The 26058-nt window shown below is 51.1% G+C and overlaps 1 protein-coding gene and 1 long non-coding RNA gene across 3 annotated transcripts in view; one reads left to right on the forward strand and one right to left on the reverse strand.

Annotated features, from left to right (window-relative positions):
• Positions 1 to 5736, reverse strand: part of NR5A2 (nuclear receptor subfamily 5 group A member 2) — a 120232-nt gene extending 114496 nt beyond the window's left edge. Inside the window, exons 1-2 of one of the 2 annotated variants that reach the window (XM_055418959.2) lie at positions 4919 to 5736; positions 838 to 956 (exon numbers count right to left, since the gene is read on the reverse strand). In XM_055418959.2, coding sequence (XP_055274934.1) covers positions 838 to 956; positions 4919 to 5000 — 201 coding nt within the window. In that variant the 5' untranslated portion in view covers positions 5001 to 5736. Of the gene's footprint in view, positions 1 to 837; positions 957 to 1647; positions 1958 to 4918 lie in introns of those variants that run through there. The other variant, XM_055418962.2, reaches the window with a different exon arrangement.
• Positions 5737 to 6951: 1215 nt separating this feature from the next.
• Positions 6952 to 13238, forward strand: LOC129551205 (uncharacterized). Its single transcript, XR_008685001.2, has 4 exons — positions 6952 to 10007; positions 10228 to 10321; positions 11914 to 12013; positions 12956 to 13238. It is a non-coding gene; the product is annotated as an uncharacterized LOC129551205 (long non-coding RNA).
• Positions 13239 to 26058: the final 12820 nt, after the last annotated feature.

Genomic DNA, 26058 nt, shown 5'->3' on the forward strand with positions numbered 1-26058 from the left:
AGTAACTGCTTGGATGGTATATTCTTTGTTAGCCCTACTGACCACAAAGTGAAACCATCTTACTTTGTTATAAAAAAAGAGAAGAGATTTTCTTGGCAGTGGTTTAGTAATTGTACTGAGTTTTCTACTTTTAAAAATGTTGAAAAATAAGGAGTATTAAATTTACTGAGAATATATGAAAAAAGTCTGAGATAAATCCTTACTGTATAGTTAATGTTATTAGTAATAATACAGTACATCTCACATATTAAAAACTCTTGCATTTAAATAAGTCACCATATACTTAAAACTACTAGTATTATAAACTTAAGATCTGATTTCTTATTCTTTCTGATATAAATTCCAAAAGTCTTAAAAATTATTTTGGGGATAAATCAGGATGAAATCGATTATGCAGTTGGGAATTTAGACTTTTATATCTGTGGATAAAAAATGTTTGGATGTGTAGCACAGAATACTCTGAAGTTAAAATGTATTTGGGAAATACTTTGTCATGTTGGCTCTCAAGAACAACGATGCTTTAAATATATATAAGTCAAGCAAAATCAATATTCTGGACTGTTAGAAATAGAAGCCTTTCTACAGCTACATCACTTTCCTACAATAAACTATTTTAAAGTCATGATACTGGCAAAGTTTTCTAAACAGCATAAATTTCTTTGCTTTGGGGATTAAATCAGACACATATTTCTAAGAATCATCTCACTAAGACTCACTCTTTCCCTCTCTCATTTTTGAGTCCAAAAAAGACAGCCTACATTTAGCTTGAAGAAGTAGTCCAATGGTTTATTTTGGCTTTGAACATTATATTTCTCAGGTATCAACATAGAAGCAAACCTTGCAGCTTTCACAGGTGAGGAGCCCATAATGGTACCCAGACACTTTATCTCCGCACACCGGACACAGCTCTTCAAGATCTTCATCATAGGAGTAATTCACCATTTTAAACGGGGACACTGAAACAAGAAGAGAAATGCACACATCCAATTAATTTACTAGGTAGGTTTCAATCCTGCAATAGGAAGCGTCTTGGTGACTGGAGGGCAAACATCACCAGGTAAAACAGAAAATTAAGATTATTACAGGTGTACTGCAGAGAGTTATTTTTACAGTCAAAGTAAAACCTCTTATGGCGTCAATGAGTAAGCACTTCACATTACTTTAAAAATAATTCTAAATTCTTTTGTTAAACATTCTTAAGCTGATCACTGTTGAACACAAGTCTCCTAATTCTGCAAAGCATGAAGTAACAACTTAGAATTCCTTTTAAATCGCCTTGTTGGTAAGTTCCAAAACGTCACCTTTTCCTAAGGAAGAGAAAGAAGCACACAGCGTCACCCTCGCACTGTAACCGAGTTTGCCCAAAGTTCACCGAGCCTTAAGGGTGTCTGGGTGAAAGCAACGCCAAACTTCCACCGAGAACTGGGAGCCCCGGACACTTGGCCAGCAGCACTATTCCAGCCACAGCCCGAGACTCCCAGCCTTCAGAGCTGTTAGGTTAATCCAAACACCCAGTTACGTACTGGTTGGGCTTTGATCTCTGCACTTTTGAAAATCTACTGTAAAAATTACTAGAAAAAAGGGGAGGGAGCACGGACGGGAAGGGAAAGAAAAAAAAGGAAAAGAAAGAAAGCAAAAGATACACACGAGAGTTTGGTTTCGTCGCGAAGTACTGAAGTCCTTTAATGAACTTCACATGTTTCCGATCATCACTGCAAAATATAAACACCTCGCGCTCCCCTGTTAAACAGAAATCAGGCGGCAGATTCGCGCGGCTCCCTGCAGGGATCGGGTAACCGTCCAGCTCCGGACGCAGTCCCTGGAAGGCGTCTTCGCAGCTCCAAGACAGAGAAAAACTGCGCAGGAGGGGCGGAGGCTGGGAGACCCAGGTAATACCTGATCCGGCCCCTCCCGGAGACTCGGTCCACGCCGGGGGAGCCTCGCAGAGCACGCCGCGGGGAAGGGGACACGCCGAGGGCAGATCCGCGCGGCCCGGCCGCCGCCCGAAGCCTCCGGGCGCCTCCCGCGAACCCCGGGGCGCACTTGCCTCTCGCCCCTTGCTCAACTTTGGGCTACAGACAGGCGCACAAACGCCCCAGTCAAGTTTGTTTTAAGTTAATCAGTGGCATTTTGGGGGGGGGCGGGGCGGGGCGGGGGGGGGGTTGGGGAACTGATGGCCGGCAGGAGTTTCCTCTGATTTGTTTACCGAAAAGGAAAGGGAGAAATAGGCCCCCCACCCATCCCCAAAGTGCCAGGCCACTCCAGCACCACTGTGGCCTCCTGGCCAAAGAGTTCTGATTTTTTTTCCTTTTTAAAGTACAGTTCTGTTTTCTTTACGGATTCTGGGGGCCTCTGGAAAGGGCCTTTAGGGTGGGGGGTCCCTAGCCGCGCTCCTCGACTGACCTCCCTACCGGCAGCCTCTCCCGAGACACGGAGTCCTGGGCTGGGGCGTAGATCGGGATGAGTTAGCCGGAGTTTGGGGAGTCGGGATCGCAGGAAAAGATGGGAAAAGCCGAGGCAGGCGTCTGAGCTCCGAGAAATAATAGAGACGCAGAACGCAGTCCTCTCGGCGGGGCCAAGGGAAGTCCCCGCTCGCGTTTGGGGACCCTGGGGGTTTGGCTAAGGCTGAGATTTCCAGAAGTTTGTTAATAGCCTCTCCCTCATAAAAGGTCGTGACTGTTGTCTCCAGGCGTGTTTTCGGACAGGGGAAAAAGTGGACTTTACCAAGTAAAAGTACCTTTTACTTGCAAGTACCTTGCCTTGCTCCTTCCCCCTTTCCCCAGCAAAGTTAAGCCTTCACTTCGCACTTGAGAGGTGAGGAGAGGTAGGGGACCCGGTGCGCACCTCGGGATGCGACATCCTAAAGACCGGGGCTGGGGACCCTCTTGGAAAATTCCAAGACCGAGGCCGCTTGGGGAGACCGATGCCGTGGTGCGAGACCCGGGCATCTTTCAGAGGCGCCCACGTGCTGTAGCCCGAGTGAGTCTTCGGAGAATCCAATGCATCCGAGCAAAGAAGTCCCGGTCTTGAGAAAGCAGAGGGGGACGCCGGCGCCTGGGGCTGCAGAGGCCGCGCAGGCAAGTGGACGAATTCTCCGAACCGTCCCGGGACCCGGTAGGGGGTCCCTTTGCTGCACCTCTCCCCCATCCCCCACGGTTCGGACGGCGGCGCGGCCCAGGCCAGGGCCCGAGCGGGTCTAGGGCGTGGGGTCCGCGTCCCAGGGGCTCCCCTCGGGCCGCAGGCAGCGTCGCCTGGAGGAAGCCGCGCCAGGCGCTTCCCACCAGCATTCCACCCCGGGGCTGAGCAAGCAGCCGGCGACGTCCCGGCGCCCCAGGCACCAGGGAAGGCCGGCTCTCTGCTCCCGGGCGCTGGGTCGGGTCAGGAACGGCCCTCTCGAACTTTACGAAGAAAACACCGCAGTGCTCTCTTCCTCCCGTCTGCCCCCCACCCGACTTCCTGCTCCAACTTCTCCCTGCGCTTCTTTTCCCGAGGCGCTCAGAATCGCGCGCGGGAAAGAGAAGCCGAAACTTTCCCTTAGACGCCAGCATCTCGCCCGCCCCGATAGCGCCCAAGGGACAGTCATCGGCAGTGGCGGCCGAGGGGCCCGATGCGGCGCCCCGGGGCCGCTTCCCCTGGGCCCGCTTCGCGGAATCCCAGGTGCCCGGCGGGCAAGTCTCTTTGGGCCAGACGGGTCCTCCCCGGGGCAGCCAGCCTCCAGGTTGGACTCTAGGGGCTCGGCCCCCGGGGACTTCCACGGCCCTCCCTGGAGGCTGGGCAAGACCCCCGGATCCTCTAGGCAGGACCGACCCCACAGGCGGGAACGCACGCCCTCCAGCCGCCCCCTCGTCTCCAAACAGCGCGGCGACCTCAGGCCCCGGGCCCAGCGCCGCTTCTGCCGTACCGCCGCGGGCGCCAGCCCTGAACTCTGCTCTCGGGCGCGTCCCCGGCCCTTTCAAGTTCGCTCGAAGGGATGGCAGGAAGCGCTCGGGATCACAGATCCGCCGGCCCGCACATCCTGCGCGCTGGCGGGGGCGAGAATGCGAGGGCACCGGAGACTTTTCCTCGCATTGTTCCCTCCCTGGCCCCGAGCAACTGCGATAAACTTCTGAAGGGCTTAACACGGCCAGGTCTAGAATTGCTTCTTTTGGAACGCGGCGAAAATACAGCGTAGGGGATCTGCCATTCCGCCCCGCGCTTGTTGTTAGCAATCAAAAGCTGGGGAAACAAACGGGACTTCCAGATTCCCAGGTACCCGACCGAAGAGGCTGGAAGCTAAGCCGCCGCCCCCGCCCTGCACTCACTCCGCAGTGCCCGGCTGGAGGGTGGGCTGGAGACAACTGGTTCTTTCCAGTTCTGCCTGTCGTTTTAAGAAGTTGTTCCAATGCCAGCCGACTCCCCGGGTGTGCCGGGGCTGCAGGGTGCCCAGGCGTCCTGACACCGCTAAGCAAACTCTCCCCGAGGTCGTGCGCTTTCTGCAGCTGACTTTCCCAGGCAGAGGGTTCTTCTGCACCCAAGAGCACTGGTTCAAGTTCCCCCGATTCGAGTGACCGGGAACCTGCTCGGGCTTCCCAAGAGAAGTTCCATTTCTTAGAAGGATCGTCAGAATAATTAGATCTCTAGACAGAGGCTGCCCCGGCTCCGGTCGCCGGAGCTCGAAGCCTCTCTTCTTAATTAGAAGCGACCAATTAGGCATTGCTTGGAAAATCCCCGCCCCGCATTGTTCAAGAGCCATAAACTTTTATGCCTTCCTTTGGGGAGGGGGCCCGATGCCCGCGCGCCACCCCGCAGCCCAGCAGCCCCGCGGCGGCGAGCGCCGGGTGGCCAGTCCAGCGCCCGCGCGGGGCCGGCGGCTGCAGCCCGCGGGGCGAGCCGGGGGCGGGGGAGCCGCGGGAGCCGCGCGCCGCGAGCGCCTCCTTACCTTGCATGTTTTCCGGCATCTGACCCTGGTCCCCATGCGACCGAGCCAGTCCCAGGGCTTCCGTCTCCACTTTGGGCAGCATGACAAGGCGGCCGCGGGCGGGAGTAGGGGGTCCGTGTCCGTCCGGAAGCCCTGCACCTGAACGCGGGTGGCACGGCTTCAACTCCTCCGGGAAGGAGGAGGGGGCGGCCGGCAGGCTGCTCTCTCGCCGGCGCGCTGGAGCGCGTCCCCGCCGCCTCCGGGGCTGCCGTCAGGACCCCGGAGCCCCGTCCAGGCTCGCTGCTCCTTAGCCGCCCCTGAACCGCAAGGAGGAAGCGGCGGGCACCGAGCGAAGACCGCGTCCGGGCGCGGGGGCCCGGCTCGGCGAGGGCGCAGCTGCCGGGGGCGCGGGGGCGCGTCCGGCCGAGCTCCCGGCGCGCAGCGGAGGCGGCGGCCGAGCTGCTGCTGCTGCTGCTGCTGCCGCCGCGGCTCCCGGACGGCTCGGCTCGGCGACCAGCACCCCGCCCTCTGCTGCCCTCCGCTCGGGATCCGCAGGGTCTCCCGCTCGCGCGGTCTCTGGCCTCCGGCTCCTCTGCTCTCCGCCCCTCGCCCGTGTCTGCCTCCCTCGCGCTCACTCCCAGGCGTGGAGCTGGAAGTTCCAGCCTCCCTCCGCCGCCTCGTCCACTCCCGTCCGGGAGCGGTCCTCTGCAGCCCCGGGGCGGCGAGGCTGGGGTGGGGGAGAGGGAGGGGAGGAGGACCGGGTCGGGGGAGGCCGGGATGCGGGGTGAGGCTCGGGGATGGGGACGCGGGTTCCGGACTCGGGTCGGACCCAGGCGCCAGCCAATGAGGACGAGGCGCAGGCTTCCCGGCCGCTCGCTGCCCCAACCTCTGCACCCCGCCTCGCCCCCTCCCACACCGCCGGCCCGGGGCGGGGGATGTGCGCGCCTCGGGTCTCAGAGCGGCTGAGAGGCGACCTCTGTCTGAGCGCGGCGGCCGAGGAGAGGCTGGTTGGAAGTGTCGGCGGGAAGGGAGGAAGCCCGCGGGGGTGCGCCCACCGTGCGCGCCGGGTGAGGGACTGCGGGGGGAGTTGAACGCGTTTCAACAAACCGGGAAAGAAAAGAAGAGCTGGCCTGCGCTCCAGGGTCTCCGGGCCCCATTCCCCTCGCAACGAGTCCGCAGCTCCCCACACCCACCCCCAGAGGGGACCAGCGGCGCGGTCCACCTGCTCAGGAGGGAACAGCCGCGTCGCCGAGAGTTGGCGCAATTGCCGGCAATCCGAACGGCCCTCCCCAGCCCCCCATACTCCTCCAGCTCCTTCGCTCATTTATAAACACCACCCGCCTCCTCGAGCCCCCAAATCAGGCCGGCGACAAGACTTCCTAAAATGTTAGTGAGCCGTATTTCCATACTGCATAAAGCAGCGCCGGCTTCCTCTTCCGTCCCCAGGTCTCAGGTGGGACGGGCCACTTGAGGCCCAGAGGCCCAGCCCTTGAAAAAAAGTTTTAAAGAACCATCTGTTATGCAAGCTCTTCCACACCAGCTCAGCCCCATCTTCAAAGTTTTCAGATCTCATCTCAACAAGATGAAAACACTCTATCCCCAGCCTCCTGACTGCATGTGAGACGCCTCATATTCAGTATCTGCAGAGTCCACCCACAAGGGGGTGAATTTGAATCTCAAAGGCTCTGAATTTATTCTATGTGAATGGCATAGAGATCACACATTCAAACTGGCCAGTCCAGTATTTGATGAATTGAAAAGTACTCCAATCACTGCCATGCATAATCTACACTTTTGAATGAAATGGGTTGTTCACCACATCCCCAGGCCTGGCCATTCACACACTGCTGCCTCTCAGAACTGACTTGTCATTTTGCTGCTTAACATAGAGTACTCAGGATCTAAGTCATTCAGACCTCAGTTTTAGCAGCAGCAGCAGCAGGTTTCATGAAAACTTTTAAACTTGGTGAGCAGGCCGCCCCTTGGGTGGTAAAGGGGAGTGGGTTGCAGTCGCCGACATCGGTGGCCCTTTTGATGCTCGTATTTTGGTGACAGTATCCCATACAGTCAGTCCATTTTCAGTATTGCCTGGTTGTTTTAAGCATCGTTGTGAATGAAGCTCAGAAACGGCTCAAATCAATGCTAGTACCTTGCCTGTGGATTCAGATGAACTTTCCGAATAAGTTTATTACGAAGGCTTAATCAGTTTATTACGAAGCCCTCCCACAGCAGAGAGCATCTGGGGGCACTTTGACCCTCCTTACCAACACCAGGTTGGCAGCTGGGGGTAGAGGGGCTCTAGTGCTCCCCCCAGTGCAGGAGGGAAGGCCCGCCGGTTGCTGGAGCAGGAGGAAGAGGTTGGGAGGGTTGAGAAAAGGATGCAGCGCGTCTGACAGGTCCGCGTGTTGCAGTGTGGCCCGTCTCTGCCCGCACTTGAGGAGTGTCTGACCTGGCAGCAGGCAGAGGTCTGGTCAGGTTCAGAGCCCAGCCTCACCCAGAGAGGGCCTGTTGAGGCCACACAGGTGTGGAGGCCACTCTCCCCTCTCATCGCTCCCCAAAGGCCTGGCATGCGGGTGACAGAGAGCCAGCTGGCATCCATTTCTCTCACAAACGGGAGCGGCGACGGTGTCAGAAAAGGGGCCCGGGTCAGGGTTTTTTTTAAATCGGCTCTTAATGCGCAAGCGTGTAACAGTGGAAAGGTTTCGCTTGCTTTGAAGCTCGAGTCCAGGCTGACGGCTCTGCCGGGTCGGCTGCGAGCCCAGCGGGCACCGAGTGCAAAGGAGGCCTCAGACCCGGAGAAAACTTCCCTTCCCGAGAACCCCGGGCCCGAGGGCTCGTTCCAGGAACGGGCGGAAGAGGGCTGTCCCGAGGGCCAGAGCTATGCCGATCCCTCCGGGGGACGTGCAAACCCGCCTTTGGTGGACGAGGCGGGGAACCTCCCGCAGGAGAGACCCAAGGGCCGGACATCTTCCCCCCGAGGCGCTCCGCGTGGGGTCTGAGCAGCAGGCGCCGAGGGAGGGCGGCAGGCCGGCCCCGGGCGCACCCTTCCCCCTCTCCGCACTCCCTCCGGTCCTGGCCCCTTCAATTCCGCGGGGCCGGGGACCCGCTCGCCCTGTGACCTGGGATGGGCCTGGGCGTCTCCCCGAACACCCAGGAGGAAGCAGAGCGCCGGGGGAAGGCGCCTAGCCCGCCCGCGGTGCCGGGAAGGTTACCTGGGGATGGTTCCAGGTGGCAGAGGCCGCGCGAGGCAGGGGTGCGCGGACGCCAGGAAGGGCCGGGAGCTGGGGCTGAGGGGCAGGCCCGGGGGGTCTGCGCCCTCGGAAGTACACACCCCCCGCCTTGGAATCGCAAAGCCCGGGCCCGCGGGCCGACGCCTCCCACCCTCGGACGTCTCGCCCGCGGCCTCCCGGTAGAACGCCCCGGGGAAGCCACCCCGGCTGCGGGGCAGTTAACTGGTGGGGACCGGAGGCCCAGTGAGACGGCTCCGGCTCCGGCTCCAGCCACCCCCAACATACTCAACTTGCTCCCCGCTCCCCTGCAAACTTCCTCCCCTCCCCCCCGCGTCCCCCACGCCTCCACCTCGCGTCCTATGGGGCCGGTCTCCAGGCTCGCCCTTCCCGGGTCTGACTTTGTCTTAGAGCCTTGATTGACGGTTGCAATTACGAAAGATGATGGCTCGGGGAGGCTCCCGCAGCCTTGACGAGCCTGAGAAGCGCAGTCCCGGCATATTTTATCCAGGCTCAGCTTCAAGGGGCCGTGCGCCCCCTGCGCCCGCGGGCAGCAGCGGAGGGGGTCTCGCGCCCCCGGCCCAGGAGGAGGCTACTGCCCGGCCCTCCCGCCTCCGCCTGCCCGCAGCTCGGGATCGCGTTCCCGGGCGCGCCGGGCAGCGCCTGCCCTTGACCTGACCCGAGGCGTGCCTGCCGGCCGCGCGCACTTCCCGCGTGCAGTCTGCAAACGCGTAAAATGTCAAGATTTTCAGGACTTATTTCTGGACTCGACAACACGGGTCCCCGGAGGAACAGCATGGAAGACCCTTGTCCTCGCGCGCCTGGGTGGGGGAAGCCCCCCCGACCCACCCCAACTTCTCAAAAACTTGCAAATCCGCATCCTTGTAAACCTTGTCTAGCGCCTCCTCCATTCCTACTTTTCGGTGCTTTGGAGAAACCGGAATACTTTCCTCGGAGCACGTGTCTACTTTTCAGAAGAAATCTAGATTCCCACCCCACCCCGCCGCCCTTTCCCCAGAAAGTCTCCGCGGCCAGGCCAGGCCAGGCCAGCCTGGGGGGACATAGAACACACCGCTGAAGCGCGGGCTCTGTTTCATTTCTCCGCCCCTGCCACTCGACAAGCCCATCAGAAGTCACTTTTGCTTTCCTCTGAAAATTAAATTTAGCAAGAACTCTGGAGTCGCGCTCCCGAGCTGGAGGGCGGGGTGGCTGGGGTGGAGATGTCCCAGCCCCGCGCTGGAAGCATTTTTTTTTTAAGAGTTAAATTTTAGTGCAGACATGTAAGTTACCGAAGAGCGTGGAATTGGCCGAAGAGTTCAGAAAATAAACTGGAATAAACTGGAATAGGTGAAAAGTCGTGTCTTTAAAAAAATTTTTTTTTTCTGACGCTTGCATAAATAACTACTTCCGATATCCTCGACAACAACTTCCAGTCCAGGAGGAAGAAGGGCAGCCAGTTTAGACAGTCTACCCCAGAAAGACTGCCTGGTAGGGTCTACCCCAGAAAGACTGCCTGGTAGGGTGGCCGCCAACAGCGATGCAAGCACAGCCACTATGGGAGCAACTCAGTATATCTTCGGCCCCGACTTGACCAGCGAGAAAAACGCAAGGTGACACAATTACCTGGGTAACCAAGACCCCCCAAGCCCTCCCCAAGCAAACTCGCATCTTTGTCCCGAGGGAAAAGTGAGGTTGGGGAGACTTTGGCCTGGAGTATCGGAACCTGCCTCTCTTGTTATGAAGGCTTCCTTGTAGAACTGCTTTGCAGAGAATTGCCCCAACCCAGGGACCCAGGCGCGTCCCACCTTGGTAGAGCTGGTGGCCCTCGAGGTGAACGGGGACATCCGGTCTTGCGAAAGGAGCCGGCTGGGACCTGACCATGGGTAAGTGCTGGTCCAACCTAATCTGCCCGCTCAGTCGCTTCAGTCCTGCCTGACTCTTTGCGACCCTAAGAACTGGGATCCACGGGCTTCTTTGTCCTTGGGATTCTCCAGGCAAGAATACTGGAGTGGGTTGCCGTGCCTTCCTCCAGGGGGGGTCTTCCCAACCCAGGGATCGAACTTGCGTCTCTTAACGTCTCCTGCACTGGCTCTTTACCACTAGCGCCACCTGGGAATCCGCCAATGTAATCTAGCTGTTCCTCTCAACTCAACTCTGGGAACCACCTCGTCCAGGTTGTTGGGGACAAACCAGAACGGTGAGTGATATCCACGACGACGTTGCTGGCCCAGAGCAGACCACCAAGCCCTGGGTGAGAGCTGCTCCCCGGGCGATCCCACTCCCCAGAGCCCCTCCGCAGCCTCCCCCTCTCCCCCCGGAGCAGGAACTCTGATCCCAGCACTAGATGACTCTAGACTGACGTCCCACTGACTCAGGCCAGACTGGAAGCTCCAGGAGGGAAGGGGTGACGTGGGACCCAGCTTCCCCTTCCTGGGCTGGGGCCGTTTGGGGATGGACCGCCTCGAGGCTGTGTCTTAGGGAAGCCCCCCGGGGAGAGGGTTCTTAAGATCTAAGTGTGCCGGACCCGCTGAGCTGCGGCCGTCGAGCAATGTGGGTGCCTCTTACCCAGCAAAGAAAGTGTGGGTTTGGAAAGGTGGGGCTCACGGGGGGACCGTGCCCCCGGGACTTGCCGCGCGGGCAAGTTAGGGTCCCCCGAAGGGTCGCGGATCGCGCGATTCGGAGGATCCTTTTCCAACCTGCCTCCAACTGGAAAACAACTTTCGTGGTTAAGAGGAGGTGGCCAGCGTGCGCCGAGCCTTGGGGCGAATCCTTTCGCTTTCCCCTGGGTTTCTCCTCTGGACACTGCGGGGCGTCGCCTCGGGGACGGGATGGGCGCGGGGCGGGTTCCGAGCAGCTTTCTTTCCAGGCCCACAGAGACCGCTGGAGGCGATAGAGCGATGGGACCCTGAGGCTGCAGACGGCAGACCCGCAGCCGGAAACAGCGTTTACAGTGAAAACACGTTAGCGCCAGGCGTGGGAGACACACCCGGCTTTGTCAAAAGTGCTTAAAAAGGGCGGGGGGGGGACGGTGTCTAAACTCTTTCCCTGTCCGCCCCCCTCCCCAGGAGACATTTGCTTGTTTGTTAGGAGTAAAATGTTGATCTATTGGGCTTCCCTTGTGGCTCAGCTGGTAAAGAATCCACCTGCAATGAGGGAGACCTGGGTTCGATCCCTGGGTTGGGAAGACCCCCTAGAGAAGGGAAAGGCTGCCCACTCTGGTATTCTGGCCTGGAGAATTCCATGGACTGTATAGTCCATGGGGTCGCAAAGAGTTGGACAAGACTGAGTGACTTTCTGTTTTATATATAGGAATAAAAAGTCCTTTGAAAACGCCCTCAATTTGAGGGATTTCCCTGCCTTCCTCATACCTCTGATGATAACAAGTGGATGCTATGAATTTTCTATTTCCAGGTCATCCGCTCAGTAGCCCCACAAGTTGTCACCAGAGGCCACAGAACTGCAAGCTCAACGTCAAAGATCCTTTCAGGCAATTCCAGAGTCTGAGACAAGCAGGGCCTCCCTCCCCTACGCCCCCATACCGCCCCCTACTGTCCCTACCCCCCCACCCCCCCCACCCCCGTCTCCATTGCTGCTCTGCCCTCAGGGCTCCAGATGCTGGCTGGGCCCACCCTTTCAAACTCTTGGGGGTTCTAACCCTGATTTGCACTGTGGATGGAGGAGGAAGACAGAGAGCCATTGACCAGTGTCTTTCTTAATCCAAAATATCTTTGTGAAGAAAGTCTGAACGGATCAACATTGCTTCTGATCATTACTTCTTTATATCAGCAGGGACGAAAAGGTATAACCTTGAGGAAAATGCATGGTTTTCAGAGTCCCATCCATGGGTTCCACTTACAGCCCACTCTTCCGACAAACTGAGTGACCTTGGGTAAATCACTTGACCTTTCTAAGTTCTTTTTATTTTTTTCATCAGTAAAATAAGTCTTGGACTTCGCTGGTGGCTTAGTGGTAAAGAATCTGCCTGCCAACGCAGGAGACCCGGGTTCAATCCCCGGGTTGAGAAGATCCCCTGGAGGAGGAAATGGCAACCCACTCCAGTATTCTTGCCTGGAGAATCCCATGGACAGAGGAGCCTGGTGGGTGACAGTCTGTGGGGTTGCACAGAGTCAGACACAATTCAGTGACTAAACAACAAAATAAGGTTCACAAAGAACACTTTTTTTTAAACAAAATAAATTTTACATGCAGGCGATTGTGTCAGGAGAGCAGCCCACCACACTATTATTAATATCAGTTCATCTTTTTCTCTTTCCCCCTAATTTCCCCCAAAGCATCCTCTGAAAGGAAAACAACTATGCTAAGTCGCTTCAGTCCTGTCTGACTCTTTGGGACCCTATGGTTAGTAGTCTGCCAGGCTCCTCTGTCCATGGGATTTTCCAGGCAAGAATACTGGAGTGGGTTGCCATGCCCTCCTCTAGGGGAATCTTCCTGCCTCAGGAATGGAACCCACTACTCTTAAATCTCCTGTTTTGCTGGCTCTTTACCACTAGCGCCACCTGGGAAGCCCAGTCATTCTAAGGACCATGAAAAATGGATCCTTCTAGTGGAAGGGTCTTGCCAGCTGCACTGTCTTGCAGTGTTGGACACTGTCCTCAGGACTCAATCGCATTATCTGCAGATATTCTGCTTATTTGAGATTTAAAAGTTAAATATATATTTTCTTATGAATCACGTAAGCATACGTAACAGAGCTTCCTAAAAGAATGAGGAGGAGGCAGCCTTTATCGAGCGGTCTGGTCAGTTTCAGTCCAGGTGGGTTTCCAGGCTCTGTCTCTCATACTCACACCATTCCTATTGGGCTCTCCCCTAGGCCCTCCCCGGATACAGTGCCTCCCAAATTCCTGAAGCTGCCTGAGGCCACGTGGATTTCCCAGAGAAGTTCCAGCGAGGCGAGGAGTAAGGATAAACCCTCAAAGGGCGAGAAGCAGATGCCCCGCCCCGCACAGGGCCCGCCAGGGGCTGTCTGCGGAGGTCGGACCATGGTGGGAGACAGTCCCAGAGCCCTTTTCTCTAGCTCAGTCCAAGTTCAAGGCTAGAGCCAAGATAACCCTAAACATTGTGTCTGGGTGGAAGGGTCAAGTAAAGCATCACCAAGCCTCTGTTCTTGCTTTCTCTGTATATCTCTCTTGGTTCATTAAAGAAGTTCTTTAAGTCCCATCACAGTTGCGGATCCAGGCCAGTACAGAGAATCTCGGGAGCAGTGTTTGAGAGGCCAGCAGGAGCCAGGGAGGAGAGGAGGCTCCGGGGCTCAGCTTCCCAGACGAAACTGGCCGCCTGAGCCCAGCTCGAGGACCAGAGCACGGGCTTGGGTGACGGTGTTCTCAACGGCAGTGCAAATAGACCTGGCCTAGAGGTTAGGGTGACACAGCCGGCTATCTCCCTGTGCTGGCTTCCAGAGACCTTCAAGGGCACAGAGCTCGCTGAAGCTTATCATCCGAATAAAATCAGTCTCCAAGAGCAGCAAGGGGGCCAGAGAGCCTCCAGGCAGCACTCTCGCTGCGTCTTATGTACCTGTGTGTGTGCTTAGTCACTCGGTCCTGTCTGCCTCTTTGCAACCCCATGGACGGTAGCTCTCCAGACGCCTTGGTTCATGGGATTCTCTAGGCAAGAATACTGGAATGGCTTGCCATTCCTTTTTCCAGGGGGATCTTCCTGACCCAAGGATCAAACCTTGGTTTCCAGCATCGAAGGTGGATTCTTTACCATCTGAGCCACCAGGGAACTCCTATTATATACCCTAACTACACAGAACTTACTGTGGCTCATATGCAACATTATATGGACTGTAAAATATTCTTTGAAAATGCACTTAATTAGAAGAATTACATAAACTTAACACAAATCAACCATAATGTTGAGCACATAGCTGGGGGGTCGCTGATGACATGTTTCCTACGACACAGATGTGGCTCTTTTGCTGATATAGACAAATACCTTATTCTCTTTCTCAAACAATTACTGCATATCACTCTGTAATGTCACCCTATTTATGAGAATGTAAAAAACCTAAGCCGGAAATCGAGAGTCTGGAGGGTATCTGAGACCAGTTCCCTTGAAGGGAACAATATAGTTATAGCCCAGGTCTGCTGCCCTCACTCTCTCCGACAGCCCTGCAGGCAGGCGGAAGACACGCCGGCATCTTATTTTCACTTTTCTATATGAGCACAGACTATATGCAGTTGTCATGGAACCACCAAAACATAAAACTGTCATGCCAGCTTGGACCCACAGAGACTGCTTTTTAGATAAACAGGCACATTCCCAGCAGAACAGAGAAACTGAGGCAGAATTCAGTCCCTGACTGCGCTGTACATATAATGGGCTCGGTTTGGCCTCTCCCCCGGTCCCAAAGTGCCATTTGCCATCAAAGCCCCAGGGACTGCAGACACTCAGCTGCACCGGTGGGCTCTCCTCTGTGGGCCTGCCCTGGGCGGTCAGACCCACCCCCCCCCCCCCCATTTTAGAGGCGAGTAGCCTTCAGGGACGCACTGAAGGAGCTGATGGAGCACTGTCCCTCTGAGTGACCGCCTGGCCAAGCATCCCGGAACGGGCCCCCAGCACCCCGGGAATGACACCCCCACCCCAGCATCCCGGGAGGCTACGCTGTGGAGCAGACGATGCTCAGAGCCAGCAGCCTCCCGAGGCGACCAGGGTGTTCCAAAGAGGGCGTCTCAGCCGCCGGGGGGCTGCCACACGCGGGCGCCTGGGGGGTAGCGGGTCGGGGAGCGTGCCTGGGCCCAGAGCGGGCGGTGCCGCCAGTGAGGTCCGGGGAGAGGCTCTTCGAAGGGAAAGCTGTCCTTTGATCGGCCTGTGATCTGGCGCCCTAAAGTGCCCGCACAGGTTTCGGGGGTCGGGGTGGGCTCCTGGGTTCTTCCTTCAGGCCCTGCTTGAGGCTCAGCCTCCAGCGGCTCCTCGGGGATTAGACGGCCGCCCCCACCCCGACCCCTCGGCCGCCGGCGCTGCGGACCCTGCGGACCCCAGGCGTGCAGGGGGTCCAGCTTCGCGCCCCGGGCCGACCCCGCGCTGCCTGAGCGCCGGGCGGGAGCCCAGGCCACGCGAGGCGGCCCCTTCCGCCGCCTCGGCCGGTTCGTTCACCCCGGGCTGGCGCCGCCAAGTGAGGGTCCCGAGCGCGGGCCCGGCTTTCCTCAGCCTGAATTCGCGTCCGCAGAAGGTGCGTCTCCGAGCACGCGCTCGCGCGCGCCCCCGCACCTCCGCGCCTCGCCGCGCGCCCCCGCGCCCCCGCTCGCGCGCGCCCTCGCCCCAGCGGCCTCCGCCTGCAGGGAGCCTTTGCCCAGGCGCCCGGCGGCTGCTCCCCGGGCAAAGATGTGAAGTCGCCCCTGTGTTCTCTTCCAGCTCATTTCTGTACCCGTATTTTCTTTTTATCTGCAGAGCAATTGAATTCTGTTGCACTCTGCCTGCCTTCGGTGTTTTCCTTTTCGTAAGTACAGAACTTTTTTTTTTTTTTTTTGCCATTTCCTCAATTGATATACTTTAGGGTGTAATTGACCCATAAAAAAGCAATCACTGCGTTCAGTGGAGTCAGCTGGTTATGAAGGGAGAACGAGGGAAAACCCAGACTTTGGTTCCCTTCTTAGCAGAGCTGGAACTCAGGCCTTTGCGAATTACAGAGACATTTCAATTCATTCCAAAACCTAAGAAAGTGCTGCAAGAAAGGCCTTAGGGCCTTCAAAAACTAGTGCGGAGGAATAAAGGCAAGATTTCCCACAGACCAATAATGACAGAGGTCTGGGAGTCTTTTCTTTTTCACCCTTTACGTTTAGGGTTAATTGAGTGTTCTTGCTGTAACATTAACGTTTGTGACTTGGCATGGCTTGTTCTTTTTAAAAATGAAAATTAGCTTTGTATATTTATTCTGTTTATAAAAAGAAGATAGACTCATTATTTTGAAAATCTGTAATCCTTAACTTCTTCCCTCGTGATGGGATGATTTTGGGTTTGGGTTTTGTCTTTTGGAACGAAAAACAGTTTTCTGTAGTTCCCGCAATGAATGGGACACACTCTGGTGTGGCTTCAAACTCCACAGGCAGTTGAAAGCATTTGCTAAGCATCGCTAAGGCCAGATCAATGATGACTCCATATGGCTAACTTGTTTCAAGTGCTTCAACTTTTAGTTTACTATTTCTCATTTAAAAGTATCAGAAAATATTAGGGATGAAATGAATATATTGTACATTTTGTTTTCTGGCTATTTTAGGCTGGTGGAATGAAGTCCAAAAACTAAGGCTATAAGAATATTTGAAATATTAATTTGCCTCTTTAACTTCAAGAAAGATAAATGTGTGACATATATGTGGACTTACGTGCTTTTAATAAATACAGCTGGAAAAGCAATGGCTTAGCATAGTGACTACATCAATGGCATTGAATTACATGTATTAGTGTCATAGCTGGCTAATGAACAGATGATAATAGAACAGCTCCTACTTACCAGTAGGCGTAAGTCCGTGCTTCAGAGATTCTTGTAAATCCCCAGTATCCGAATTAGAAGACATTCTTAATGAAATTATAGGCAGTCCTTTGGTTTAAAGCAGATATCATTGAGTGTAAGAAGGAAGTGCAGCTTGTCAAAATTTGTAGCCTTGGGCAGGACACATCAGACTACAATAACCCTGAGTGAAAGTTAAGAAAAAGCGAGGGGAAAAAAAAAAACCTCCAAGAATCCAGAAAGTTGCAAGCAAGTCTTTCCCTGGACTCTGTACTTTTTCCAGCATTAGTGATCTGCTGTAAACCTGTATCCAGTTTCGTGATGGTTTCTAATCAGAGGAATGGAAACTTTTGATAGGCTTGGATGAATCACGTGACTCTAGGCAGGTTGATAAGAGGACCCTGTTATAAAGTGACAGCAAGAGAGATAAGAACTCTTGGCAGATAATGGCACAGAAATGATTAACTCAGAAGTGGAGAGTTGGTGTGTAGCGCAGAGAGTAGAAGGTTGTAAAACTGAGGGGTCAGAAGATCACACTTAGTGGGGAAAACTGCAAACCAGCTTAAATCCACTAACTAAACTTAGGCTTGTGACATACCCCCTGGATGTCATCACCTCTTTGCATAGAGGAGGACAGACGTAGCTCTTCTGACCTCTGTAAATATATTTTAGATGATAACGTGGGCAGACATTCATTCTCCAAGTGATGACCAGGGATATGATTGACACTTCGAAACCCCGCAGGCAGCCTTGCTGAGCTTGTGCTCATTTATCTCTTCTTGTTTTGTCAACCAGTTTTTTTTTTTTTTATCGTTCCTGTTCATTAGCTGAGGAGTTAACCTTAGCTTGTTTGTAGATTGGTCAGTTGATTAAAAGGGCAGACTATTTCTTTGCCCCCCAAAAGTAACACTTTATACTTTGAAGTTAATGCTGGCAAATACATTTCCCATAATTTAAAAATTATCATTCTTTCCTTGAATCCATGAAAAAAAAAGGGTTACTCCTCACATGAAAGAGATATTATTCAAATGACCAAGGTTAGTTTTAGGCTCTTGTAGAATATCTCTGTTGTTTTCCAAAGTAATAAAATCTGGATTCTTAGAACAATGTGTGTCTTTTCTTATGTTGTGGAACAGTTAGTCGTTTCCCTGTATGTTTTGATTTTGCTAACGGAGCAATTTTTTTTTTTTTTTTTTGCCTAAGATTCTATTGGAAAACCCAGAATGTTTATATACAGCATTTTCTCCATCAAAATTATCTTTTTTTGGATTAAACTTGACTGCATATAATAGAGAAATCAGAAAGACGGTGGTTTAAATAAGACATTTATTTTTCTCCTATACAAGAAATTCAGAGGTGCGATGGTACAGTGCCCCTATGAAGTTACACAGGACCTCACTCCTTCCCTTTCTCTATCCTCTGTCTCTTGTCCTCATGTTCCAAAACAGCTGCTGGAGGTCAGCCATCACTACCAGGAAGCAGTACAGGTGAAGGGAGAAAACACGTATTCCTTTTTCAGTACATTTCCTGAAAGTACTGCGTAAACACTTTGTTTATGTTTCACTAGGCAGAAATTTGACACATAGGCACACTTAGCTGCTTACCTGATAGCTCGGTTGGTAAAGAATCCGCCTGCAATGCAGGAGACCCTGGTTCAATTCCTGGGTTGGGAAGATCTGCTGGAGAAGGGTTAGGCTACCCACTCCAGTATTCTTGGGCTTCCCTTATGGCTCAGCTGGTAAAGAATCCACCCTCAATGTGGGAGACCTGGGTTCTGTCCCTGCATTGGGAAGATCTCCTGGAGAAGGGAAAGGCTTACCACTCCAGTATTCTGGCCTGGAGAATTCCACGGAGTGTATAATCCATGGGGTCACAAAAAATTCGGACACAACTGAGCGACTTTCACTTTCACTTTTTCTTTCACATTTAGCTGCAAGGGAGGCTGGAAGTGAAGTATTTTAGCTGGACAAGTAAATACATATTTCAAGCTACAAAGGACTGGGTGATTATAATTATCCGTGTCAGTTCTTTGTTGTTATTCTTTCAGCAATCAGACAATAATGTGGTGCAGTGCAAGAAGTGTACCCACATAAATGTTAAGGGACGTGACGTATGACCCTGAGAAGCAGCTATTCTCTTAAAAATTATTAGGACTCCAAAAGGTTTTTGCTCATGTAAGTTATGTCAATTAGTGTTTATTGCGTTTGGAATTAAAATTGAGAAAGTAAAAATTGTTAGTTATAAGTATATTAATTTATTGTTATCAAGGTGTATTATGATAACACATTGAGAATTGAAAAGAGGTATTTTCCAAAGCAAAAGAATCTTTAACAAGTGGCATTTTCAGAAGTCTTTTTAATGGGGTCGCACGGAGTCGGACACACTGAAGTGACTTGGTGGCAGCGGCAGCGGCTTAATAGAAAGCTGCCTTCTCACGTGCACCTCTGCATTCAGTCTGCAGTAATACATTGTGTTTTTAAAATTTCAATCTTCACCAATTACAAAGATTTATTTGTTGACTTGTGTTTTGGCTGCAGTGGGTCTTGTCTTTGCGCCAGCTTTCTCTAGCTGCGCTGAGTGGGGGCCGCTCTTCTTTGCGGTGTACGGGCTTCTCTTGCTGGGGAGCATGGGCTCTAGGTGCAGACCTGAGGAGTTGTGGCAGGTGGGTTTATTTGCCCTGCGGTACGTAGGGTCGTCAGGGATTCAACCTGTGTCCCCTGCATTGGCAGGTGGATTCTTAATCACTGGACCTCCAGGGAAGTCCCAGAAGTCTTTGTTTTATTTTTTAAAATTATTTACTTGTTAAACTTCTGGCTGTGCTGGCTCTTCATTGCTGCCTGGGCTCTTTTTCCAGTTGTGGTGCGCGGGCTTCTCCTTGCAGGGGCGTCTCTTGTTGCAGAGTCTGGGCTCTAGGCGAGCGGGCTTCAGTGGTTTTGACATGTTGGCATGTAGTTGTGGCTCTGGAGCTTGGGACATACGCTTAGTTGCTTGCAGTATGTGGGATCTTCCCAGACCAGAGATGGAACTGATGTCCGTTGCATAGCAAGGTAGATTCTTAACCACTGGACCACCAGGGAAGCCCTCCAATACTCATTTTGATGTCATTAAAAACCATTATGGACTGTGTGACTTGGGGTCTTGGGTGAGAGACCCATCTTCAGTAAATGGAATTTTGGAAGATATGTGCAAGTTTCTTTTCTGTGTTTTGTTCCTGACGCCCATTCTTAGCCACAGGTACGACCTGACACCCTATGGAAGACCTCCCATGATTCGTAATTTAATAGCGTCACAACATTCTTTGCTTTGGTCCTCTTCTTTTGTGTGTATGGCTAATAAAGCATGGAACAATAAAAAAGACTGGATTCCATGCTTTGTTATATACGTCTGATTAGACAGACTTGTTTACAAAATATACGAAAAAATATTGAAAGATGATAGTGTTACTGGGTTCCCTTAACTCTCGCTAGAACCTTTAAAAAATACAATTTGCTATTTGCCTGTCTTATTCACGTCCTGTAGAACTTACTGGCATGCTGAGGAAATGTCACATTAATGAGTTACTTTGGTCTTTTGAAGGTTATCTATGAGACTAATTGACTAGAAATAGGCACCCAGAACTTTGTGAGAAATGAACATATTTTTGTGAAAGAAGGCTGGAATAACATTCACATGTGATACAAATAACAGGTGCACAGAACTCAGCCCGAGAGATGGTTAATGAACAATTCAGGTTCCAACCAGGCTGGGGGAAAAGCAAAAGAGGAATTACAACCTCAGTTTTTAGTAATTATTTTTCTCAATGAAGGCACAGTCTAACCATTTCCTTTGGGCAGATGTGGGCATTTAATCACCTTCTCTATCCCACTGAACTCATCAGATACCACCGCAGAGCAGATCTGCAGTGACTTACATGCACAAGGATCCTTGTTTATACTGATAAAACATTATTTGCTAACTGATTTCAGAAAGGATTTGTAAATGATTGACAGATAACTAATGACTCCAGGACATCTTTGCCAAAATCCAGAAAGCATTCAGTAATGTCATCTGAACCCATATTGCATGATGATGTTGAAGCTGGGTTAATGAATCACTGTCGCTGTAAACTTCCTGAATATACTCTTCCAAGACATTATGACATATCCATTAGGAACTGATAGTCTTGTAAAATCGGCTTTCTGGTCAGCACTGTGCATGAGCACATAGCAGAAAGCCCTGTGGGTCTGTTTATATTTGGATTCACTCAGAACAAGCGCCCTAATGACTCATCACTCGAAGGGACCGATTGTACCAGTTATTGGGGACTTTGTGTGCTCAGGCACTCAGTTGTGTCCAACTCTTTGCAGCCCCATGACTGTAGCCCGCCAGGCTTCTCTGTCTATGGGGTTCTCCGGGCAAGAACCCTGGAGCGGGCTGCCGTTTCCTCCTCCAGGGGACCTTCCTGACCCAGGGATCAAGCCCACCTCTCTTGCAGCGCCTGCGGTGGCGGGCAGATATTTTACCATGTCACACATAGCACATACACATACCCCATTGCTCGCTGGGGTATTTTTGCTGGTACCCTTCACTAACAAAGCCACTTGTCACTGATCTCATTTAAGACCCGGGCTAGCACTGGCCCTTAAAAAAAACCCAGCTTCTTTAACAGCCCTCAAGCCCCCAGTCATATAAGGTGATGGGGTGGCGGATCTGGAGAGGTAATGACTGTGTGAAGATTTCTTTTCATTCTTTTTAGTAACTGTGAGAAATGGGGCACCTGGCAGGAAAGATAAGTTACTTTTACATAGTACTGTTATGGCCAGGTAAATATTACTCACTTTTTATAGCACTAATAATTAAACAGAGCCTTAGTCAATCTTCCCGCAAGTGAGATCTTTCAGACTTGATTCTTCTGTAGGCTTGTGTTGAGTTCCCCATGTTTATCACAATCTGTGATCTGGGTCTGATGGCTTTTGGTTCATATCTTTATTTAGAGTAAATGAAATAAATTCAGTGCCATTTGTTTCCATTTAAGGCCTTTTAAAACGTTTAGGCAAATAACTAAATTATCTACACTATTTTTAAAAGAGGGATATGTAGAACATCCAAAGTGATTTCTCTAGAAATTACATAGTAATTATTTTCTAAAAGGTGTGGAGCCACAAATAGAGCTCAGATATTTTAAATTCATGGACCTGAAGGTTGTATGTTACCTGGCATCATCTGGTAGACTATCTGAGTGAAATGATCTTTCGAGTAATAAGTGTTCCTCTAGAATGAAATATTCACACAGCTAAATCTTCCATAGGGCCATACAACTCAATCTTAATTGTGTTGAAATTATTCTTATACACACTGTTTTAATGTTATTTTTTTGTCCTCTCAATCCTTTGTGAAATAAGAGAACGTTTAATCAAAAATGGTAAATGAGGAAGGATTTTAAAACATTGATGGCAACTCACTCTAGTATTTTTGCTTGAAAAAAATCCCACAGACCGAGAAGCCTGGCGGACTACAGTCCCTGGGCTTGCAAAGAGTCAGACATGATTTAGCGACTGAACACGCATGCATACACACACCCATGTAAGCAATCCTTAAATGGTTTCTGAGCACACAGCAATCTGTAATTAGTCAAAACATCAATCACCAGTCTACTGATAGTAATAAAATAAGGGCATAAATGCACATTACGTTTTGGGAAAGAAAAGATAAAACCAAAAAAGAAAGCATTAATTGAAGATATTGGGTTGACCAAAAGGTTTGTTCTGGTTTTTCTGTAAGGTTTATGGAAAAACCCAAATGAACTTTTTGGTCAACCCAGTACTTAGAAAGGTTGTCTAATATTGTATGAAACAGAGAAAAACGAAAATGAGTTTCACAGAGTGAGGCATACTTTCTACCTGCTATTTTTATTTCCATGAATCTAATGAGTTATATCCTCAACCACTATTTATTTCATGCAAAGATGGGCTCGATAAAGGACAGAAATGGTATGGACCTAACAGAAGCAGAAGATATTAAGAAGAGGTGGCAAGAATACACAGAAGAACTGTACAAAAAAGACCTTCACGATGAAGTTAATCACGATGACATGATCACTCACCTGGAACCAGACATCTTGGAATGTGAAGTCAAGTGGGCCTTAGAAAGCATCACTATGAACAAAGCTAGTGGAGGTGATGGAATTCCAGTTGAGCTATTTCAAATCCTGAAAGATGATGCCGTGAAAGTGCTGCACTCAATATGCCAGCAACTTTGGAAAACTCAGCAGTGGCCACAATCCCAAAGAAAGGAAATGCCAAAGAATGCTCAAACTACCGCACAATTGCACTCATCTCACACGCTAGTAAAGTCATGCTCAAAATTCTCCAAGCCAGGCTTCAGCAATATGTGAACCGTGAACTCTCAGATGTTCAAGCAGGTTTTAGAAAAGGCAGAGGCACCAGAGATCAAATTGCCAACATCCGCTGGATCATGGAGAAAGCAAGAGAGTTCCAGAAAAACATCTATTTCTGCTTCATTGACTATGCCAAAGCCTTTGACTGTGTGGATCACAATAAACTGTGGAACATTCTGAAAGAGATGGGAATCCCAGACCACCTGACCTGCCTCTTGAGAAACCTGTATGCAGGTCAGGAAGCAACAGTTAGAACTGGACATGGAACAACAGACTGGTTCCAAATAGGAAAAGGAGTACGTCAAGGTTGTATATTGTCACCCTGCTTATTTAACTTCTATGCAGAGTACATCATGAGGAACGCTAGGCTGGAAGAAGCACAAGCTGGAATCAAGATTGGTGGGAGAAATATCAATAACCTGAGATATGCAGATGACACCACCCTTATGGCAGAAAGTGAAGAGGAACTCAAAGGCCTCTTGATGAAAGTGAAAGAGGAGAGTGAAAAGGTTGGCTTGAAGCTCAACATTCAGAAAACGAAGATCATGGCATCTGGTCCCATCACTTCATGGGAAATAGATGGGGAAACAGTGGAAACAGTGTCAGACTTTATTTTTGGGGGCTCCAAAATCACTGCAGATGCTGATTGCAGCCAGGAAATTAAAAGACACTTACTCCTTGGAAGGAAAGTTATGACCAGCCTAGATAGCATATTAAAAAGCAGAGACATTACTTTGCCAACAAAGGTCCGTCTAGTCAAGGCTATGGTTTTTCCCGTGGTCATGTATGGATGTGAGAGTTGGACTGTGAAGAAAGCTGATTGCCGAAGAATTGATGCTTTTGAACTGTGGTGTTGGAGAAGACTCTTGAGAGTCCCTTGGACTGCAAGGAGATCCAACCAGTCCATTCTAAAGGAGATCAATCCTGGGTGTTCATTGGAAGGACTTATGCTAAAGCTGAAACTCTAATACTTTGGCCACCTCATGTGACGAGTTGACTCACTGGAAAAGAGTCTGATGCTAGGGGGGATTGGGGGTAGGAGGAGATGGGGACGACAGAGAATGAGATGGCTGGATGGCATCACCGACTCGATGGACATGAGTTTGGGTGAACTCCGGGAGTTGGTGATGGACAGGGAGGCCTGGCGTGCTGTGATTCATGGGGTCGCAGAGAGTCGGACACGACTGAGCTACTGAACTGAACTGAACTGAATGTATTTTTAGATCTTTCCAGTTCTTTTGTATTTCCCAGATAGCCACAAACCATCTTTATCTTTAACTAATAATTAAAAGAGAGTTGATTTTTCAGGTAAATAAAAAATTTGGAATTGTTGTGAGATTTCCACTGTTCATTCTCTTTTTCACTAACTTCTATTACCACCCAATAGAATTCCACCAAACTTAATTGCGCTATGCTTAAATTTAGTGTCTTTTTTGGGCCGTTATTGTGATCTTGGAGTTTTATTGCAATTAATTATATTAATATTAGAATACATGTGAGATTTAGAATAGTTGTAACCAGGTATGTGATTTTTTTTGCTGCTTTTCCAACTTCTTTTTCCTTTTATGCCCTCATGTGTCATTTCTGCATTTGTTGAACACACACTATAAGCCAGGCACTCTGCAAAGTGCTTTATGTACGTGCCATCGTTTAACCCTAAAACTAATTATTGTGAATTAAATGGTTTATATGCCTGGCACACAACAGTCATTCCATAAATATCCACTGATACTATTAGTATTGATGGCTAGAGGATTTAAACTAGGGAAATGCACAGAAATTTAAACATAGAATTGGTAATGCACAGTGTCCTTAAATAATATAAATATATACATAAATATCAATAATTCATAAGTGCAGATCCAATTCATCATGTCCCAGATGGAACTCATCATCTTTCATTTCAAATGCCAAATTTTTTGAATGAAGGACACCGCCAAACTGCTAAATCAAAAATTTGAGTATCCCTCTAAAGATCTCCCCCTGATTAACTCACTGTGTCTATTCAGCTGCCCAGCTCAGCCCCTTCTGTTCCCTGACATCCCTCAGTGGCGTCCCATCTTCTGGTCCTGCTCTTGCCTTGGTTTCCGACGTCCAGACCAGACAGCTCACTGGCCTGGGGCCAGAGGGACTCGAGATCTGGTCCAGCACCTCACTGGTCACCGGTGTGGCCCTCGGTGGGTTCTGTGTTCCCTCTCCCACTGTTTTCTCAGCAGGGGTGCAGCATGGACCACAGCTCCGGAGCCGGCGGGACGGCCGAGGGAGAACACGAGCCGGCGCATCCTTTCTGCCTCTGACTCATCTGCCCTCTCCTGATGGTTCTCTGCCTTTGCTCTGGCTTCCTCCAGGCCTCTCCCCACACTCCTGCTTAACACACTTCTTTTCTTAAAGTGATTGATTATTCTACTGCTTTAAATTCCTCAGTGGTTTGCCCTACTCTTTAGAATAAAATATTCATGCTGTTTATTACACATGACCCTTTAGGATCCGACTGTTTTTTAACATTTATTTACTTTTAATCGAAGGATAGTTGCTTGATGATATTGTGCTGGTTTCTGCCATACATCAGCATGAATCAGCCATGGGTGTACATATGTCTCCTGACGTTTTTTCTTTAAACTTCTCTGACCTGCCTTCTCCCCACCGTCTCGTTCAGTCTGTACTCTGGCTGTGAAGAGCTCCTTTTGGGTCCTCAGAACGCCCTGACGCTCACGCCTCTGCCTGTTCACTCGTATCTTCATCTGCGTATCCATCCGTCCGTTTGCTTCATCATCGCTCTTGCACTAAAATGTGCAGGAGGCTGTAACTGGCGCTGGGGATGAGGAGCAGACCTTGTGAAGTTTGGTCTGGCGGAAGAGAGAAACGAGGGGAGCTGTTATCAGAGTTTAGGATGCTGGGGGCACCAGGCATCCCTAGTGCATCTTGGGAGGGATGAGAGGCAGCATTCCGGAAGTGGGGCTGGAGCATCCTTGAGGGCACCGCAGAGTGGGCCCAGTAACAGGGGGTTCCTGAGGGGCTGTGGAGGGCTCGGGGCCCTAGCCCTGCACCACCCGAGCAGAGCCTGGCCTGGGTTTAGCGTCTGTCCTGGGAG

Source organism: Moschus berezovskii, chromosome 17, assembly GCF_049115385.1.
Source record: "Moschus berezovskii isolate FMDL1 chromosome 17, NW_MosBer_1.0, whole genome shotgun sequence".
Classification (NCBI taxonomy): domain Eukaryota; kingdom Metazoa; phylum Chordata; class Mammalia; order Artiodactyla; family Moschidae; genus Moschus; species Moschus berezovskii.